Source organism: Phalangium opilio, unplaced genomic scaffold (genome assembly GCF_054372755.1).
Source record: "Phalangium opilio isolate 3A_F unplaced genomic scaffold, DU_Popi_V2 ptg000041l_1, whole genome shotgun sequence".
In the NCBI taxonomy this organism is placed as follows: Eukaryota; Metazoa; Arthropoda; class Arachnida; order Opiliones; family Phalangiidae; genus Phalangium; species Phalangium opilio.
In genome coordinates this window covers 3182440-3202309 of record NW_028324165.1, presented here as the reverse complement: position 1 = coordinate 3202309, position 19870 = coordinate 3182440, and the positions used below count along the sequence as shown (strand labels likewise).

The 19870-nt window shown below is 35.8% G+C and overlaps 4 protein-coding genes across 10 annotated transcripts in view; 1 reads left to right on the top strand and 3 right to left on the bottom strand.

The window, feature by feature from the left end:
* Positions 1 to 19207, bottom strand: part of LOC149679374 (uncharacterized) — a 64011-nt gene extending 44804 nt beyond the window's left edge. Inside the window, exons 1-4 of one of the 2 annotated variants that reach the window (XM_089835112.1) lie at positions 18348 to 19207; positions 9383 to 9448; positions 8972 to 9053; positions 8798 to 8902 (exon numbers count right to left, since the gene is read on the bottom strand). In XM_089835112.1, the coding sequence (XP_089691238.1) occupies positions 8798 to 8902; positions 8972 to 9053; positions 9383 to 9432 (237 nt within the window). In that variant the 5' untranslated portion in view covers positions 9433 to 9448; positions 18348 to 19207. Of the gene's footprint in view, positions 1 to 8797; positions 8903 to 8971; positions 9054 to 9382; positions 9449 to 9526; positions 9601 to 18347 lie in introns of those variants that run through there. The other variant, XM_089835115.1, reaches the window with a different exon arrangement.
* Positions 2469 to 8444, bottom strand: LOC149679377 (uncharacterized). 2 transcript variants are annotated; one of them, XM_089835081.1, is made up of 3 exons: positions 8311 to 8444; positions 7361 to 8225; positions 2469 to 3597 (listed from the first exon to the last, which is right to left on the bottom strand). In XM_089835081.1, exons 1-3 carry the CDS (start codon positions 8311 to 8313, stop codon positions 2825 to 2827), a joined length of 1641 nt encoding a protein of 546 aa, XP_089691207.1. In that variant the 5' UTR covers positions 8314 to 8444; the 3' UTR covers positions 2469 to 2824. The 2 variants fall into 2 exon arrangements, with proteins under 2 accessions (XP_089691207.1, XP_089691208.1); XM_089835082.1 differs by lacking the exon at positions 2469 to 3597 and adding an exon at positions 4081 to 5666.
* LOC149679376 (uncharacterized) lies at positions 10798 to 12212 on the top strand. 2 transcript variants are annotated; one of them, XM_089835099.1, is made up of 3 exons: positions 10798 to 11020; positions 11230 to 11589; positions 11695 to 12212. In XM_089835099.1, exons 1-3 carry the CDS (start codon positions 10798 to 10800, stop codon positions 12093 to 12095), a joined length of 984 nt encoding a protein of 327 aa, XP_089691225.1. In that variant the 3' UTR covers positions 12096 to 12212. The 2 variants fall into 2 exon arrangements, with proteins under 2 accessions (XP_089691225.1, XP_089691224.1); XM_089835098.1 differs by having other exon boundaries at positions 11230 to 12212.
* On the bottom strand, positions 12256 to 15741 carry LOC149679375 (uncharacterized). Of its 4 annotated transcripts, none has more exons than XM_089835068.1 (4): positions 15103 to 15741; positions 14645 to 15013; positions 14077 to 14581; positions 12256 to 13513 (listed from the first exon to the last, which is right to left on the bottom strand). In XM_089835068.1, exons 2-4 carry the CDS (start codon positions 14901 to 14903, stop codon positions 12256 to 12258), a joined length of 2022 nt encoding a protein of 673 aa, XP_089691194.1. In that variant the 5' UTR covers positions 14904 to 15013; positions 15103 to 15741. The 4 variants fall into 4 exon arrangements, with proteins under 4 accessions (XP_089691194.1, XP_089691192.1, XP_089691195.1 ...); XM_089835070.1 differs by having other exon boundaries at positions 12739 to 12903; positions 12984 to 13513; positions 14077 to 15013; XM_089835066.1 differs by having other exon boundaries at positions 14077 to 15013.
* Positions 19208 to 19870: the final 663 nt, after the last annotated feature.

Below are 19870 nucleotides of genomic sequence, written 5' to 3'. Positions count from 1 at the left end.
TAAAGTTTTCCCATGTATTTGTTACCTTAAAATGATTAAAACACATTTTAACTATTAATAACAGTCTAAGAGGTTTTTATGACATAAAAGCAATTCTAGACAGCATTTTTAAGGATTGCTCAAGAGTTCACTCTGTGTTAAGAAGAGAGGATGAGGAGAAAACTTTCATTACTCTTTCAATTCATTACTCTTATCCCCAGAAATTTTACTAACTTAAATCAATTTCGCTGACTTTTCAACCCATTTTTAAATTCCCTGACTTTTCCAGGTTTTCCAGGTACTGTGGCAACCCTGTTAGCAATCATTTTCAAATATCTGACTATCGGAAAGTCACCAAAATAAAGTTTTTTGTCACTTGGGCAAAATCGCTATTCTACATTACTTTTGCGTGTACCCACAAACCCACGCCTAAGAGATGGAATTATATTTTATTAATGAAATTTTTGAGAAACTCCAACGGTGTTTTCAAACTTTTAATCATTAATTATAGGAAACATAGTCGGGCTAGCAAAAAAGCGATAGTTTAGGGTCATCAAAATCTGTTGATATCTACTAATATATTGTTTTAATCAAAACAACAATTACCTTCCAACGTACAAACTGTCTCAAAACCATATTTTTTCGGAGTAGCAAGACCAAAAGGTGGATGAAACAACAATCCCACGATTTTAAAATTTAAAGCAGCTTATAAGAACGCCTTTCTGGTTGAGGGTTCTGGTTGTGCAAATGTCTTGGCTCGTGATAATACAGTGTCACCAAATTTTTCTGAGGTGACAACAAATTTTCTCAAAGCTAACAGAGGACATTTATATTTTGATGGGTCAAACCTATTGAGAGACACTATTTTGGCTGGATTTGTGTACGGAAACTGTACAAAGTCCTCAAATGCAATCAATGAAAGAGCTTTCACGACTACTGCATTACGACCAAGTCGACCAGTGGATTAATTGTTAGAGATCATGGTAGTTTAATATATCCTTCGGAGAGCATAGTGAAAATTCTTGATCTCACCAAAAAATGCCTGCGGATACAAAACCTTGAAAATGATGGTGGTACTGCTTCTAAAACAATTGCTCTCAAAATTTAATCCCTCGTAAAAAGGTGTCTGATGCGTGAAAACATTTTTCCCAAGAAATTGGATGAAAACATTATCTGAACTTTCTAGTTTCCAAAGTTATTCGTATTTTTAATGAAAAAATGAAAATGGAAGCTGTTAGAAAAAAGCTTACCAAATTGATATTATTTTAAGGACAATAATAACAACAGCTAAGTATAGGCCTACAATTGCTTCAAAACATATTTAATATTATAGGCCTACTTTTCACAATAAATAATATCAAAACAATATTTAAAAACATTTTCATTACCGCGTCTATGCGCGCAAATTCATAAACAAAAGAGAAAAGTTCAGCTTCAGCAAAGCAGACGACAGATAATTATTTCGTCTCAAGCAATATAGATGGCGTTACCAACGAATGATAAAGTTATCGTTTAAAAAAAACTGGGCTTGGAAAGTGAAAAATTCGAGCGTGGATGTGTAATTCTAGGGGGCTTATATGTTCCAAGTTCTTTGGTTTTGAACCAGAGCAAGTGTGCTGAAGACTGCTATGGAGTGAACTGTGGTTCTCTAGAAGTATTATGTCGAGAAAATATCGGAGATTCTGCCAGACTTGGACCGCAAAAACTATCTATAACAATTTTCAAAAGCAAACTAAATATTTTTGTAAAAGTAGGTATTTTGCGATGAAATCAATTCATATGTCTACACTCACAAATCACTCGTTCTAATAAAAAATAATTACAATACAGAGCTAATTAAAATACAGGTTTTTGCGAGAAAAAACCAAAACCTTAAATCTCCCCCCCCCCACGGTTAATTACCTTGAAATTTAGCATAAAGATACTAATTGAGCTCCACTTTCGAATTATCCCGGTCTCGTTAACTGCAACTCGGTCATTCTAATTGAAATTAATTAAAAACATGTTTTTTAATGTACAAAAAAGCTTTCATTGTTTACTTTATATACAGAATCATCAGATTGCAAACTTAACCCGATAAATGTATGATAAAATAAACTTGACAATATGAACAAACAGTAAAATTCTGCCATTAAACCTCTATACGTGATAAGCCTAATAAATACTGAAAACACAACAAGCCTGATTTCAACGGTAAAGTCAGGGTTAGCGACAATTTTCGTGTCTCTGTTGAAACCATCCAGTACATGAGCTGATGACGAAGTTAAAGTAATTAAAGACGCAAATGACGATCCAGGACATTTAGCAAGTACTACATCAAAACCTGAAGAAACTTCTGACAATTTATGTGCTAATGAGAGCTCCGAGGGGCGAGGGGACTGATAACGGAAATGGAAATCGCTCGAAAGAAAAACCTCAAACGTTTGGAAACAAGTTTGGAACAATTCGAAAAACGTATCCAAAATGTATTATAGTTTATTTTAGCATCGTCTCTGTGAATTTTATTACATTTAATATAAAATTAGTTCTGAAAATGGTGGTGTTACAACTGGCTATAGTGCACCAAGAGTCTTCCGGCGCTTCCGTTAACACAATTTATAATGGAGAAATTTAATGTATTGTTACATAAACAGTGTCGGCCCATTCATTACACAAAACGATGAAATATGATTACTGTACTACACATTTAAAATGTAAATCCATCTATTCATTCATGTGACTTCTATGTTTATGTACTATAAAATGACACTTCTGTCTGCATATATATAGTCCCACCGATCACACTTGAGGCGTTTTTTCACCATTGTATCATCAAATTACTCAAACGATTACTAGCATATTCGCACTAATTAAATTCTGTGGGTTTTTCACCACTGTGAATAAATTGATGTCTGATCAAATGAACCTTCTGCGTGCTTGCATAGTCACAATGATTACATTTGAAGGGTTTGTCACCACTGTGAATGCGTTGATGTCTCTTCAAATGAGTCTTCCACGCACTTGCATAGTCACACTGATCACATTTGAAGGGTTTTTCACCACTGTGAATGAGTTCATGCTTGATCAATGAAATCTGCGTACTTGCATAGTCACACCGATCACATTTGAAGGGTTTTTCACCACAGTGAACAAATTGATGTCTGATAAAATTATTCTTCTGCGTGCTTGTATAGTCACACTGATCACATTTGAAGGGTTTATCACCACTGTGAATGCGTTGATGTCTGATCAAATGAACCTTCTGCCTGGATCCATAGTCACACTGATCACATTTGAAGAGTTTTTTGCCGCTATGAATGCGTTGATGCGCGATCAAATTACCCTTCCACGCACTTGCAAAGTCACACTGATCACATTTGAAGGGTTTTTCACTACTGTGATTGCGTTGATGAGCGATCAAACTAATCTTCTGTGTACAGTTATAGTCACAACGAGTACATTTGAAGGGTTTTTCGCCGCTATGAACGTCTTGATGTCTGATCAAATTTCTCTTATACTTGTGTGCATAGTCACACTGATCACATTTGTGTTTTTCTTCGTTACCCTTTCTAACGTGACGTTGCAGATCCCGTTTATATTCAGTAGAACACTTTAAAAGAAGTTTCTTCTTGAATTTACCTATAGAATATATATAAAAGAAATATAAAACCGACATAACTTATAATTTAGTATCAAAAATACAGTAACATTCAAGCGAACTTTAAAAAAAACGTAATGATAAGGCCTCTACCAAAACTCGGTGTGAAAGAAAAGAAACAGTGCTGATGAGTAAACGAGCATATCAACAAAAAGGGGATGAAGATTAACTTAAATGGCGAGGAGAAACCTTGGCTCGAAACCAGAACTAATGACCGTGAAATTTTAACTTGACCACCTTGTTTTTTATTAGCACGAGGGGAATTCGCGAAACATCCGCCACTTTTTTTTCAAGGTTTGACGACACCTATGACTAATCACCTATTTAGATTTCGCGCTCTCATAGACGGCACGAGGTTGACTACAACCCTTTAGACGAAAGTTATCACTTGAGATAACTCACTTAAAAAGTTAGAGAATTGCCCCCATTGTTTCTATTTTTTCTATGTAACGATGCTTTAATAGTGGTTAATCATAAAGCTCAGATGTTACGGATCCAGAATAGTATGTTCTTACCAGTCTATAGAAGAACTCAATCAAACCAGTTTTAAAACTTCCCAATAGTGTTACCGATATAAACCAGGCAGCTCGGTCAAATTCGGAAAAAATAAACATAAACAAAGAAACAACTTTCGAAAATATATTTAGATTATAATTTGATCACTGAAACGGTCCTAAGACAATATACGGAATGCAAACGTATCCCAATGAAAGCATGATAAAATATACGCGACAATATGAACAAACAGTAAAATTCTGCCATTAAACCTCTATACGTGATACACCTACTAAGTACTGAAAACACAACAAGCCTGATTTCAACGGAAAAATCAGGGTTAGCGACAATTTTCCTGTCTCTGTTGAAACCATCTAGTACCTGAGCTGATGACGAAGTTGAAGTAATTAAAGACGCAAAAGACGATCCAGGACATTTAGCAAGTACTACATCAAAACCTGAAGAAACTTCCGACAATTTATGTGCTAATGAAAGCTCCGAGGGGACTGTTAACGGAAATGGAAATAGCTCGAAAGAAAAAACCTCAAACGTTTGGAAAAGCGCTTGGCATCGTCTATGTGAATTTTATTACACTTAATATAAAATTTGTTCTGAAAATGGAGTTGTTACAACTGGGTAAAGTGCACCAAGAGTCTTGTCTCTGAAAATGAGCGGCGCTTCCGTTAATACAATTTCTAATGGAGAAATTTAATGGATTGTTACATACACAATTCCCATTCATTACACAAAACAATGAAATATAGTTATTGTCCTACACACTTAAAACTTAATTCCATCTATTCATCCATGTGACTTCTACGTTATGTACTATCAAATGACACTTCCGTCTGCATATACATAGTCCCACTGATCACTATTGAGGCGTTTTTCAACATTGTATGATCAAATTACTCAAACGATTACTAGCATATTCGCACTAATTAAATTCTGTGGGGTTTTTCACCACTGTGAATAAATTGATGTCTTTTCAAAGCATTCTTCCACGTGCTTGCATAGTCACACTGATCACATTTGAAGGGTTTTTCACCACTGTGAAAGCGTTGATGATTGATCACAGCATTCTTCCACGTACTTGCATAGTCACACTGATCACATACGAAGGGTTTTTCACCTCTGTGAATAAGTTGATGTTTGATCAAATTATTCTTCTGCGTGCTTGCATAGTCACACTGATCACATACGAAGGGTTTTTCACCTCTGTGAATGCGTTGATGTTTGATCAAATTATTCTTCTGCGTGCTTGCATAGTCACACTGATCACATACGAAGGGTTTTTCACCTCTGTGAATGCGTTGATGTTTGATCAAATTATTCTTCTGCGTGCTTGCATAGTCACACTGATCACATACGAAGGGTTTTTCACCTCTGTGAATGCGTTGATGTTTGATCAAATTATTCTTCTGCGTGCTTACACAGTCACACTGATCACATTTGAAGGGTTTTTCTTCGTTACCCTTCTTAATGTGACGTTGTGGACCCCTTTTATATTCAGCAGAATATTTGATCCGAGTTGAACGTTTCTTCCTGAATTTCCCTACAGAAATTTATTAATGAAATATAAAAACGACACATACGTCATTTACAATATAGTATCAAAAATACAGTAACATTCAAGCGCACTACGAAAACTCATTGTTTTTTTGTTTTTTTTTTAAAGTATGAGTAAACGACCTTATAAACAACAAGTTGGGAAACCAAAATAGACCTCTACGAGTCGAGACGTTGTTCTTAATTAAATATAATTTATATTGATTACTTTTATCGTCAGTAATTTAGCTTTATATTAGTTTAGGCATTCTAAGAAACGTTATTCATAAAATCATTTTAAACATAGCTATTGTTGACGTTTGAATTCAAGCGCATGCCTCTTTAACAATTTTTGGAAATTTAGGGTATATAAGGCGATTGATTCACAATAAATAATAAGAAAACCCGCAATTGCGTGAGCGCGGTGACAGACACGTCCAGTGTAATACCTCTCCGTGACGACATCGTCAAACGGAGAGGTAAAAAGGGGATGAACATAAATTGAATTGCAAGAGAAACTTTGGCTCGAAAGGACGTATTTTGAAATTCAACGGATGTTCGGAGAATAAAATGCTAGCTGATTCTGCGTGCAGACAAGCTACCATTTTCTTTCGTTCTGGCACCCACTCTCTGTTGTCACATCTAGTTTTCACTTTGTTTCCCTGCCTAGCAAAAGGCACCCTGAGTAAAACTCGATATTCTTCTTCTACTTCTGATATAACCTTGTCTTCGTAAAACTCACCGAATAATTTCCCTAGCCAGATTATTTAACTCAAAGCGAGATAAATGTAGAAGGGCACCTATTCACTCTCAGATTAAAACTCATGCAAGAGGGATTACTCGAAACGAAACCTTGTCGATATCTAGTTCGACAACTTCTGACAGAATACCATTTTTGTGATTTTCGAGACCGAGAGAGATGTCGATCGACAACTCTCTTTCGAAGCTTACAGAGTAGGCACTCTGGTGTTGTTAAGTAAAAGTCGTACCTAATTGATACTCAATGCCTAACCGTCCCCCGAATAAATGTTGCAGAGACGTTAAAGAAATTGGTTTAATCTGTGGACATCTTGAAAAATGGCGGCTAGAAATGTGTAATTTGTAAATTCATTGATTTTCATCAAATTAATTTCTTGCGTGCTTCCAAAGGAACACTTATCTCATTTGAGGGGTTTCTCTGGTTCGCGTTTTAATGGGACGTTATAAATTTCATCCTAACTAAGGTTGATACTGAATTAATTTAGCCTGGATGAAGAAAAACCTTTCACGGTAGATTTAACGATGTACTCATCACATAAAGTTTGCAAAAAAAGGCATTAAATACGTAGAATTGTGGAGACGCACTTGAAAAGAACAGAATGCCAAGTTGTTCGAACCAGGGAGCACAAATCCCAGTACGAACAAGCAATGTCGAAGAAAAGTAAAGGCGCAACCACAACGATTGATAATGGGCATCGCTTAGGGGCTTTCGACCCAAGACTAGTTTTCATCTAAGTTTAATGCGGAATCACGTCCAAAAGCAGGGAGGCCGTGTCTCCATCATTCGCGTTTTTCGGAGGGGGAAAATACATTCGGATTGTATTACGAGCAGTTAAATGAAATACGCGACTAGACTTTACACCGAGAAGGCGGAAATAGTGGCTTAGAAATATTATATCTCAATCTAGGTACTCAAGACTATTAAAGAATGTAATGACTTACCTGCAATTTCCGAACGAGGCGATGAGGTTTTACCTTCTGGATTCTTTGGAGCGACATCTTCTAATATCTCCGAGCTGGACACCGAACTATTATGTTGAACTGCAATTGCAACTTCGGGCAAATCGCTTTCCATAGAGACGGGGTTCAATTCTGAGAGTTCAATTGGGTTGCGTTCTACTTCAGGAACACGCACTGGCACACTCAATGAACTCGGATCGACAAACAATATATCACTTTGATTTTGTCCATCACTTTTCTTTGCACCTGTCAAGGCGATTTCGGATTGGTTTTCATCAAGTTCGTTTTCTAGGACTCTTTCTAGTGAATCGCTTTCTACATTTGTGTCAAGAGAAAGATCCAAATGTTTTTCGGTTTCAACACTCAATTCAGGAACACGAAATTCCTTCGATGGAGTTGAATTATCCTCAGTGTCCCCCTCTGTCGAAACACTTGGCGATTTACGATAAGAATCGTTTATGTTAATATTGTTTTCAAGAGGTTCTCGTGGCGAATCGCTCTCCGTGTTCGTGTCATGAGTCATTTCGAATGGGTTTTCAACCTTAATTTTAGGTGAAGGCGCACTTTGAGGCAAACTGTCACTGTAGTTCAGTTTAGGAACACACGGATTCGGATTTCGCGTTATAAACCCCATATTTTCAGTTTTTTTCAAGGTAGTTTCGGTGTTTGTATTGACAACCTCAGAAACAGGTGATTCTTGACTTATATTTTCTTTACACAGGTTGCCTTGGACATTGTGCATCACAACTGGAAGGGTTAACTCCTGGCCATTATTTCCCAAATCATTTTCAACGGGTTCAGTTTTCACTAATTCATCATTATCTAATTGAAGTATTCCACTTTTCTCCTATTTTTTAAACAATTAACAATAACTTTCATTCTTAAAGTAATTCTCTTTCCAATCGAGCATGAAAGTGAAGAATGTTCCATACCATCAGATCTTTGATTCTCCTTTCCAACTCTTTATTGACCCTATTGAGTCTTTCAATTTCGTCTATTTGCTAATTTATCGTTAATGATGTTTTCACTCTCTCTTTTGCCATTTTTGAAATTAAAACATTACACTAAACAAAATGAGATTCCATTACAAAACAATCTTCGGACTTTCTTTGGCTGAACGTATTTTAAAGGGGCAAGCAAGAAAAAGGGGAAGATAATGACACGCAAGAAGGGGATCAGCAACAAAGGCCCTCGTCGGGTTTCTTTGTTGATAAAGAAACGAAGGACGTGTTGCCAATGCCCTTAGCTTTGGGCCAATCCTGATAGGTGTTTTCACCAATAACCTTAATTAATTAACCCACTCATAGAGTTTGGTTCTATTTTAAGGGACACCTGATTCGACAACTGTCCATTTAATTTTTCTCATATCTCTGTGCTTAATTTCACACTGCTAAAAAACCCCTATGCTTTGAAAAATACCTTGGCTTCCAGTTTCCTAACTCGATCATCTCTAGCTTTTACTTCATTGATTAGATCATCTTTGCTCAAGTGATCATAGTTACATTCTTCCTCGTAGTCCATTTCCTAAAAACAAAGTTTCAATAACTTCCAGATTGCCTAAAACAAGGAATATTGCAATAATTTCGCAAATACCTCTTTAATTGCCAACCGTTGAAGATTTACTAAACTCATTTCGGAATTTTGTAAAGAGAGTTGGTGAGATTGTAAATCTACCCTAAAATAAAATAATTTTTCAAACTGAAGGCAAATCAAAAACAGACAAGGAGTGTTTCCCCATACATTGTAGCTTTCGCTATAAAAACCTAAGAAAAACATAGCAATGCTTAAATTGTGACACTTTTGTTCAAGACTAGGGATTTAGTCAAGCACATTTTCTGAATACAACTACAACTAGCTTCGTATAAATTATTTATTCTGCTAGCATTTTTTATTTTTTAAACAGCAAGAAAGATCTATTTCTTTTCAAGGTATAATAGTTTCAATAGGTTTGGATCCGTTATGCCTTGTTGACATGATCCAATTTGCATTATATTCATCCCTTACCAGCTTAAACGTTCGACCATAACACGACATTCTTTAACAAATTCCATCATACTTTGTACAGTTTTCCTGTTATGATAAAATACGTAACATTTTAATAATAATAAAAAGTATGGCCATAAACAAAGATTTAGTGTTACCACTTACCAGTGTTAAAAAGGGCCTTTCCGGTAGGATTGCACTTCACGTGACCCATCCAACTAACAATGGTTTTTTGTTAATCCACCTTATTCCCTATCGCCGGAAGTTAGGGTTAACTAAGGGAATTCGGGGGAAAGGCAAAGGGTCGTCGTCTGCTTAAGTCGTGAATCGGCTGCTACAGTCAGGAAAATTACAATTCCGTGAATTTCCGTTAGTTTTAAACGTTTTAAAGCGATTAAACTTGTCAGAAATAATTTCTTATTGGAAAATTATTGAAAAGCTGAGGTATGCAACTTGTTTGACGATAAATATTAATAATAATAATAATAAAATGCAAATGAAAAAAGTTTTTAAAATATACTCTCGTTTTTCAGCTTCATCATTTAGCCAAAACGTCATAACTCGAAAAACTACAAATTTTGGTATACTCTAGTTTTTCAGCTTCATCATTTAGACAAAAAGTCATAACCTATAATCAATATTATGAATGTTAACTTGACTAGATCAAAACGAATGAAGCCATGCAAGATCACACGGAAAAGTAAATATTAATACAGAAATAACTTCGCTATGCCGAAAGCAAAAGATAAAACTTCCACAAAAAGAAAAAAACTATGTGAATCAGATGATGATGACAATGAAATTTCAACATCAAAACAGAAACAATCAAATGACAAGAATCGTTTGTACTGTATTTGCAGACAGCGGAATGATCCATCTAAAGCTATGATCCAATGTGAAACTTGTTTAGAATGGTATCACTTTACATGTATTGGGTTAGAAGAAAAGAACATTGAAAATATAGATGAATATTCTTGCAAAAAGTGTTTAGAAGTGTTGCGAACTAATCCTTCAATATCAGAACAAGGACTTTTGCGACTTCAAGGAAGGGTTACACCCTTGGAAGGCTGGTCTAAGAAAGTGATCCTTAGAAATATATCGGAGGACGCGATAAACTCATTCATTCAGTCAAAAACACACCAGTTTCAAGGGTGGGCACTTTTCCGTGAGGGTTCAATCATTAGCATGGAAACAAACATGCAGGACAGTTTTTCTTTTGTAAGGGCTATCTGCGAACCAGCCATGAGGCAAAAAACTATATTTTGCATTTATGTTTTAATACTGAAACATGTAAAATTAAATGGGCAACATGCTCTTGCCCTGCTGGCATCGCCGGCCAATGCAAGCATTTGGCCGCTACCATTTATGAACTCGTAGACTTAGTGCGGTTACAGGCTGAGACCATTACCAAAGGATCTTGTACATCGCGACTACAAATGTGGCACGTTAAGCGTCCCAAAACAGACGAGCCCTTGCTTTTCAGCGATATTCAGTTTGTGAAACATAATCCTGAAAAATACCAAAAATCTCCACTTGGTTGCATCGTGAAAACTTTTAACCCAATGCCAGATTGGGCACAACCTGTGACGAAAGAGAAAATACAGCAGTTGGTTGCTCTTTTCAAAAAAATTGATAACTTACCGGTTATAAACACTATAGGTAAGTTGCACCAATGGAGTTTTATGCCTTTTGTTGCCATCCCCCGATACTGGAAGCATCCTAATGTTAGTTGGACTTGGATGCGGCCATTACTGTCCTTGCGGAGAAAGGCATAAAACTCCCATCGGGCAATCAATAATTACAATTCAGATGCACCAGAGCTAGCTGTTCCCAATGAAGCTTTTATTTATTTATCTATCTACCTATAGAAAGCAACAGCTGCATTCCTGTTTTGCCAAGAGTTAGCTGCCCCATTACTGTGGAACTACACCAAGAGCTATGGCACAAAATTGGACAAACTGAAGAATACTGTTTACCTTCAGAATATTTAAACCTATCAGATGAAGAAAAAAATGTTATTGCCACTATTAATGTTAGTCTAGCTGAAGCGAAAGGTATTGAAGAAAAAACCCGTCTCCAGAGCCATAATCCGTTTTGGTTTAAACAAAGAGCTATTAGGTTAACTGCCTCGACTTTTGGCACATTCTGTAAAATGAAAGCCGACACTGACCGTGTGAACACATTTGTTCAAAAAAGAAAGTTTTTTACAACGCCCTCTGTCAGACATGGTATAAATACAGAAGCAGCAGCTTTTGCACTCTTTTTATCAAAAGTTGAAATGCAACAACATTCAACTGTTGGCTTGTTGGTCAACCCAAAAATACCATTTTTAGGAGCTAGTCCAGACAGAATTTTGATGAAAGATGACAAGCTGTACCTTGTGGAAATAAAATGCCCGTTTTCCCTCTATCAAAAAAAGAAAACTATCGCTCAACGGGTTAAAGAAGAAACAGACTTCTATTTAGTGATGGATGAGACAAATGATCAATATCCTTACAAGTTAAAAGAAAACCATGAATATTATTTTCAAACGCAAGGCCAAATGTTGGTTGCTAATGTTTCGGAGTGTTACTTCGTTGTTTACGTTCCACCCTCTGACCTGGAGTTCACACTTATTAAGAGAAATGACGCATTCATCAATAAAATTATGTACCCTAAACTCTGTACAACGTACTACGACTACTTATTACCATACTTTGCCAAAGAGTTGGCATTACGACAAAAGAAAACATAACAATCGAATTTGAAATGGTTTGAACAATAATCAAAACTAGTCGGGTTAATTCAACTTTTAGTTTGAATAAAGCATTTTCTCGTATACTTGAAAATTGGTTGGTTATTAAATTTTAATTCTCGTGCTTACACAATAAGAAGTCCGTCAGCTTTTAATTATTTCAAACAAGGGATTTTTTCAAATTTGCTGATACACTTTGATCATTTAAACTCGTTTTAATAAGTGGTCCACAGAAATTGGATAGATGGCAACAGATCATATAAATTTTATCAAGCACGGGGGATAAAGTTATCGGAATGTCACCTGACAGTATTTGGAACTCTTTAATCTTTCTAATCGCTCTCTCGATATGGATTCTAGTTTTTGCTATGTTTCTACTCCTGTTGACTTCAGTTTCACTGAACTGATCTCTATGACCTAAATAATCGGGGATGACTAAGTGTACATTTCTTGGTGCTAATTCTTTTGTAATATCAAATCCACGATCACCCATTACAAGATCACCTTCAACAAGCTGGTCAACTAAATGACAGTGGCTAAAAATTTTCTTATCAGAAGTTCTTCCCGCGTAAACATTTGAATAGTAGGTGAGATGACCATTGGGACCTGGAGAAATGCCAAACAATCCCTTAGCCGTATTACTGTGTTTATAAGAGCTAAAAGTTTCCCTTTGCGCATCTGGAGCTGATGGCATTTCTAAGTAAAATTCAGAACAAACCAAAATTATCCTTAAATTTGGAAAATGTTTTTTGATCACTTCTGGCGTTTGTAGGTTCACTTGTTCAGCTGTAGGCCATATGGGTAAGCACTGCAGTTTTTGTGGCAGAAATAAAATCCATGTATTGAGTATCTTTGATATATAACCTTGAGACACATTGTACAAGTCACCTAGAACCTTTTCTGGTAAATTCTTCCTCAATCGACAAAGAGTGATAAAAAATTCTTCCATAGGGGCCAGTTTCCTAACTCGCCCAGGTTTTCGTAGTGACGACTCAAAATGGTCATAATCTTCAGACATTTCGGGATTTCTTGGTTGTTTCCCAACATATTTCAACCCAGCAGCTTCAGGTAGTAGAAATTGGAAAAAGCTCCACAAGTGTGCGTAAGACGGAAAGCCGGTGTAATACTTAACATCATAATCATCAAGGAAGCGTAGTATTGAAAACTTTTCCCTTTGAATTTGCTTTAGTAGATTTAAATTTTTGGCCTTTAATTCTTCCTTAGTGGGACTACAAACTGTAGATAGAGATATTGGGCTTTCTGTACTTCCAGAAGTCTGTGTCAAACTTTGTTGCGAGCATCGTGTACTAGTGTTTGTAGATTCTGGAGTTAAAGATTCTTCTATAAATGGTTGTTGTTCCTTTAACGGATCTTTAACCGCCGTTTCGTCTTCGACAGAACTTGCACTCTTTGTGAATCTGTAATTCAGAATATAAATCTAGTTCAGTAATTTAGCAAATTAGAAAATTATATCAAACTTTCACCAATCCTTGAGTTCCTTTAAAGGGACTGACAAGGAAGGTAAAAACCCAGAATCTTGGCTTTCAGCATGCAAATGCTACTTTTCAAATAGTGAATTCCACTTGGCACTTTAGACCTAAAGTGGTCAAATTGGCAACAGTCCAAAGCACATTGGTGTATAATACAATAATCTGTCTTTATACAATATTTTTGTAAAATTACGCTGCAAAAGTGAGGCCAATGTTTTGCTCCATCCAAATGACGTTGATACAACCAAAGATCATTAAAGTTTTGCTAGTTTTGGATTGTTGTTTCATAGAGCATCTTAAACTAACAAAACTAGGATGATCTTTGGTTGCATCAACTTCATGGAAATTTTTTTTATTGCAGTGGAATACTAAATGAATGATGTTGTAATTTTAAACTTTGTAGTTGCATTTAAACTACCCAAGTGGAATTCGCTAAAGGTATGTGGTTTTGGACACGTTGTCAGTCTCTGTAATGAAGCACTTTATCTAACCTCTTCATATTTCGAATGTATGTGTCATCTCGGAAATGGCGCATTGGTTGAAGGACCGTCTCCAGAACAGTTTCAGTTTTCATGGTGTTTTTATTTTCTTGAGCAACAGTTTCGTTCAGTCCAGTTTTAGATTTTGTAGGTAGTTTATCCCTCTGTTCTTCTATGGTTAAACCTTCTGTGACTAATGTGGTCAAACTTCTCTGTTCAGTTTGAAAATCCATAGGGTTACCGTTTTCTTGGGTAACAGTTTTGTTCAATTCAGTTTTAGAGTTTGCAAGCTGTTTTTCCCTCCGTTCTTCTATCGTTAAACCTTCAGTGACTAATGTGGTCAAACTTCTCTGTGTATAAGCTACTTCATCTTGACTTATATCCATTATAGGAACTACAAATGTATCGTGAGAACTTCCTATTAAACTTTTATTCAGATTTGTTCGTTCTTCTATTGTCACTCCATCAACTATTAAAGTTGTCTGGCTTTTAAGACCACTGGTTGAAGCCACCTGGTCTGATAAAGGAACAACAAAAACGTCTTGAAAATATTCTTCAGGTCTAATGGTAGGTTTTCCACCTTCGTAAGTAGTCCAAGGAAATATAGTGGGGCAAGCATGTTTATTTAAAATCTTCTTCCCACGCCTTTCTAGATAATCCTTATCTTCAAAGTGAAGTGAACATATTAGTGTGCTTTTCTTAACTCTTTCTGTATCGATTTTAGCCAAGTTTGCCCATTTTTTTTTACTATCAAGATTATTTGGAAACGTGTGAAATGAAACATTGTTGGATTTTAAACTCGAGCTTTTACATCGTGGTACAGCACAGTGATGAACCATGTTGGTTATGTCACGTCATAAACATTTATGTTCGTCAATAAAAATTAAATATAATAATATACCAAAATTTGTAGTTTTTCGAGTTATGACGTTTTGGCTAAATGATGAAGCTGAAAAACGAGAGTATATTTTAAAAACTTTTTTCATTTGCATTTTATTATTATTATTATTAATATTTATCGTCAAACAAGTTGCATACCTCAGCTTTTCAATAATTTTCCAATAAGAAATTATTTCTGACAAGTTTAATCGCTTTAAAACGTTTAAAACTAACGGAAATTCACGGAATTGTAATTTTCCTGACTGTAGCAGCCGATTCACGACTTAAGCAGACGACGACCCTTTGCCTTTCCCCCGAATCAGGGCCGGAAATAAGCACAGGACACAATTTTAAAATGTCTCATAATTTTTTTAAAAACTAAGGGGGTCACTGGACATTTTGACCTATAAATTTTCCGAAGTTTTGATACCTTGACTATGGAGAAGCGACACCATTTTTGCAACCTCCAGTGGACAATGTCCTATAAATTTTCCAGTCAAACAGGGGGTCACTGGACACATGTCCTATAACAAATTTTCCTTATTTCCGGCCCTGCCCCGAATTCCCTTAGTTAACCCTAACTTCCGGCGATAGGGAATAAGGTGGATTGGACCCTGGGGTACACCCATCCAACTAACAATGGTTTCTTGTTAATTGAACCCTGAGGAGTCCGAAAAAATAGTTAAAAAATTATTTGGCCGCCGCAAGTTTGTCAAAAAAAATTTGGAAAATTTTAAAATCCGTGCACTTACCGCCATTGAAGTCGCTATCCACTTAATGCATTTTGCACTCAATCTTGCAAAATAAGCCGGGGGGACTCTAAAAAATTGACGGACTCGCGCCGGAGTTATGGCTATGGAATTCTTTAAGCTTACGGAAACCGTTTATTTCTGATAAAAGGACGGAAATATAAATGCGAGAAAAACTGAAATGTTTTGGGAAAATCGTTGAATTTTTTGGGAATTCGATAATTGATAACGGTAAATTTTGGAAAAAGTCAATTTTTTTTTAATTCACTCAACATTATTTTGTAACCACATTATATAGGCTCATGCTTCTGTGGTTGCCAGTAGCTTTGGGTTACGAAATAAATATTATTATTATTATTATTATTAAAATGTGTCAAATCCTTGGGATATTTGTCAAATGTGAATGGGAGTATTTTTGGGAAAATGGAAATTTCATTTTTTGTAAAAAAAATTTGAAATAAAAGGCGTAGAGCTATTGCAACTATGTTTTAGAAAAGGTGTCAAATTATAGGGAAATAGCTCTTTCAATAAATTTCTCTCTTCGTGGTTTCCCCCCCGACACGAGAGAAGAGGGGAAACTTTGATAGAAAATTTCTGGCATAGCGCACCCGACCACGCGCTTCACGAGGCAAGCTGCTTGCGCCACCGTCGGTTGAAAAAATCGGTCGCGCCATGCCAAAAATCCAGTTTTTAACGGGTTCTTCTTTGGGAAACCGATGAAAACTTATAGCGAATTCCACTGACTGCTCTCGGAGCGCTTCCATGGAGCAATAAATATAGGAGACCCTGATTTAGCAAAAACAGTCTTTAACGAAGCCGAGAACTACTTCTCCCATTTATATGGCTCCATGGGAGCGCTCCGCGAGCAGTCAGTGGAAATCGCTATTATATTTTTATTTGAAAATGTGTAGCTATTGCATTCGGGAATGCGACAGGTATTTCCCCTTACACGGTTGCACTGCTTGAGTCTGTGCTTGAAGTTTACATATTTCAAGTTTTTCTTCAATTTCTCACTCCAGAATGAGTAGCAGACGACGCGTTCTTCAAAAGCACAAAGATTAATATGTTGTCTATTCTGCCGCGAAGCTGCATCTCCTGTCCTCGCGTTAGATTATTACTCCTACTTGAAACTTTGATAGAAAATTTATTGAAGCAGCTATTAGCAAATGCCAACGTCAATATTTCAGAAAAGGAGTCGTTTTTTTTTGCAACTATATTTTGGGAAAGGCGACAAATTATTGAGAAAGAACCAAATGTCAACATCAATATTTTAGAAAAGGAGTCAATTTATTTCAACAATATTTCGGAAAAGTCGACAAATTATTGGGCAGTTAGCAAATGTCAACATCAATATTTTGGAATAGGCGTCTATTTATTTCAACTATATTTTGGAAAAGGCGTCAATTTATTTCAACAATATTTTGGAAAAGGCGTCAATTTATTTCAACAATATTTTGGAAAAGGCGTCAATTTATTTCAACAATATTTTGGAAAAGGCGGCAATTTATTTCAACAATATTTTGGAAAAGGCGTCAATTTATTTCAACAATATTTTGGAAAAGGCGTCAATTTATTTCAAAAATATTTTAGAAAAGGCGTCTAGTTATTTCAGTAATATTTTGGAAAAGGGGACAAACTATTGGTCAATTAACAAACGTCAACATCAATATTTTGGAAGTCATTGCAACTATATATTGCCTATTTTTCGGCAATTTGATAAATGTCAACACCTTTTCCAAAATATCGTCCTTTACATTTACCAAACTCAGGAATAATTTGACGAATTTTCCAAAATTTTGTCCTTCACATTTATCAAATTCAGGAATAATTTGACACCTTTTCCAAAATATCGTCCTTTACATTTATCAAATTCCCGAATAATTTGACACCTTTTCCAAAATATCGTCCTTCACATTTATCAAATTCCCAAATAATTTGACACCTTTTCCAAAATATCGTCCTTCACATTTATCAAATTCTCGAATAATTTGACACCTTTTCCAAAATATCGTCCTTCACATTTATCAAATTCTCGAATAATTTGACACCTTTTCCAAAATATCGTCCTTCACATTTATCAAATTCCCGAATAATTTGACACCTTTTCCAAAATATTGACCTTCACATTTATCAAATTCCCATATAATTCGACACATTTTCCAAAATATCGTCCTTCACATTTGTCAAATTCCCAAATAATTTGACATCCTTTCCAAAATATCGTCCTTCACATTTATCAAATTTCCAAAAAATCTTACGGCATTTCCCAAAATTTCAAAGATTTCCCCAAAACATTTGTTTTTCTCGCATTATATTTCAGTCCTTTTATCAGAAATGAACGGTTTCCGTAAGCTTAAAAAATTCCATAGCTATAACTCCGGCGCGAGTACGTTAATTTTTCACAGTCGCTCCCGGCTTATTTTGCGAGATTGAGTGCAGAATGCGTTGAGCGGATAGCGTTCGTAATGGCGGTAAGTGCATGGATTTTAAAATTTTCCAAAAAATATTTTCACCAATTTGCGGCGGCCAAATAATTTTTTAACTACTTTTTTCGGACTCCTCAGGGTCCAATTAATTAGAAACCATTGTTAGTTGGGTGGGTCACTTAAAGTGCAATCCTACCGCGTTTCCCCTCAGTTTAATATACATTCTTACCAGGTAAGGCTTATATTAACGTTGTTTTTCTTTCACAGTTACTCACACTGTTCTGTTTTGGGGGTTAAAAAAGAGAAAAAGCTTCAACTTTTTTTAAGAGCTTTCTTTTATATAGATACTCTTTTTAATAATCAATAAAAATACATTAAAGCCTTTAAAGGAGGAACCGTTACCGTAACAAAGGAATTCAATTTCACTACAAAGTACAATTGCCAAAAAAGGGAACGTCTAGCAGACAGCTTATTTACTTTTCCCTAACCGCCGTCAATAAGTCTGGGAAATAAGGATATTTTTTAAATTAGTCCTTGGGAGTACAGGGTGGGAAATAAGGATTTTTTTAAAACTGGACATTGGGCTTGACACCCCCTGGCTTGAAATAAATAAGAGATTGTCTATTCTCACCCCCGGGTGGAAATAGCCTACGCTCTATTCTCACCCCCCCCCCCCCGGGTGGAAATAGCACTCCCGCGTGACGCCATGCGGCCGAGAGTATTTTGGTCATTCCTTGATTGAGAGCAGTCTGGGAAATAAGGATAATTTTTAAACTAGTCCTTGGGAGTTGGGACCAGTGTAGTAGTATATCTTTTAATAACATTAATTAATCTTACTCAAGAAAAACCCAAAAAGAGAAATAAATCAATTTTGTATTTTCTTATTTATCATATCTAATAAAATAAATATCCTAATACCCTTTTAATTATTAACCGAAGAAAATTGCACATTCCGATTAATCTAATTGATTTTGGTCGCTAAGCAAGCAGTGTTTTAAACAACCCTGGGCCCCTGACCCAGAGATTTTCTGACCTATTTGTGTATCCCTCCCACTGGACCCTGGTATAGCTATGAAGATAACAATGAGCAAAGATATGGATGATATGATGTTGATTGATATACACTGGGTCATTACTCTATTGGCATCATAAAAAAAAGTGTTTTCAACTCTCTGCCAACAGAACAGTGAAACATCCCATAACTTTATATGTATAGTGTATATAAGGATATTTTTTGTATTCAAAAGTTCTCCCAACATGAACAGTTTCTATGGTTTAATATTAAAAGCAAGTTTTTACAGAAATGACATTAGTGTCCAAAATAATCCTAACGTGGTCTAAAGTTAAACTATGGTGTCCAAAAATAGCTAGGTTTTCTAGCGTTATTTAAATGTTTTGGAAACTTCTCGTAATAATTTCCATATAGTGCGTAATCTTTAAATGTATTTAAATGTTTTGGAAACTTCTCGTAATAATTTCCATATACGCGCCGAGGATTGAGAGGTTAACTAACACGCAGCGCCTCTAGCGGACTGAATTTAAAACTCTTGGCGGGAAGTTCGCAAATGGTAGATTGGCAGTTTAAAAATGGGGAACGCTACAATTATAAAATACGTCGCATTTTTAGAATTAGAAGGTTTACAAAATTATTTTAGGGATTCTAATCGTCGAAAAGTTTCAAATCTAACGTAAGAGATGTTTGTAAACCAAACGAAGTTAATACCGAAGGGAAACTCCTGTAACTAAGCAAGT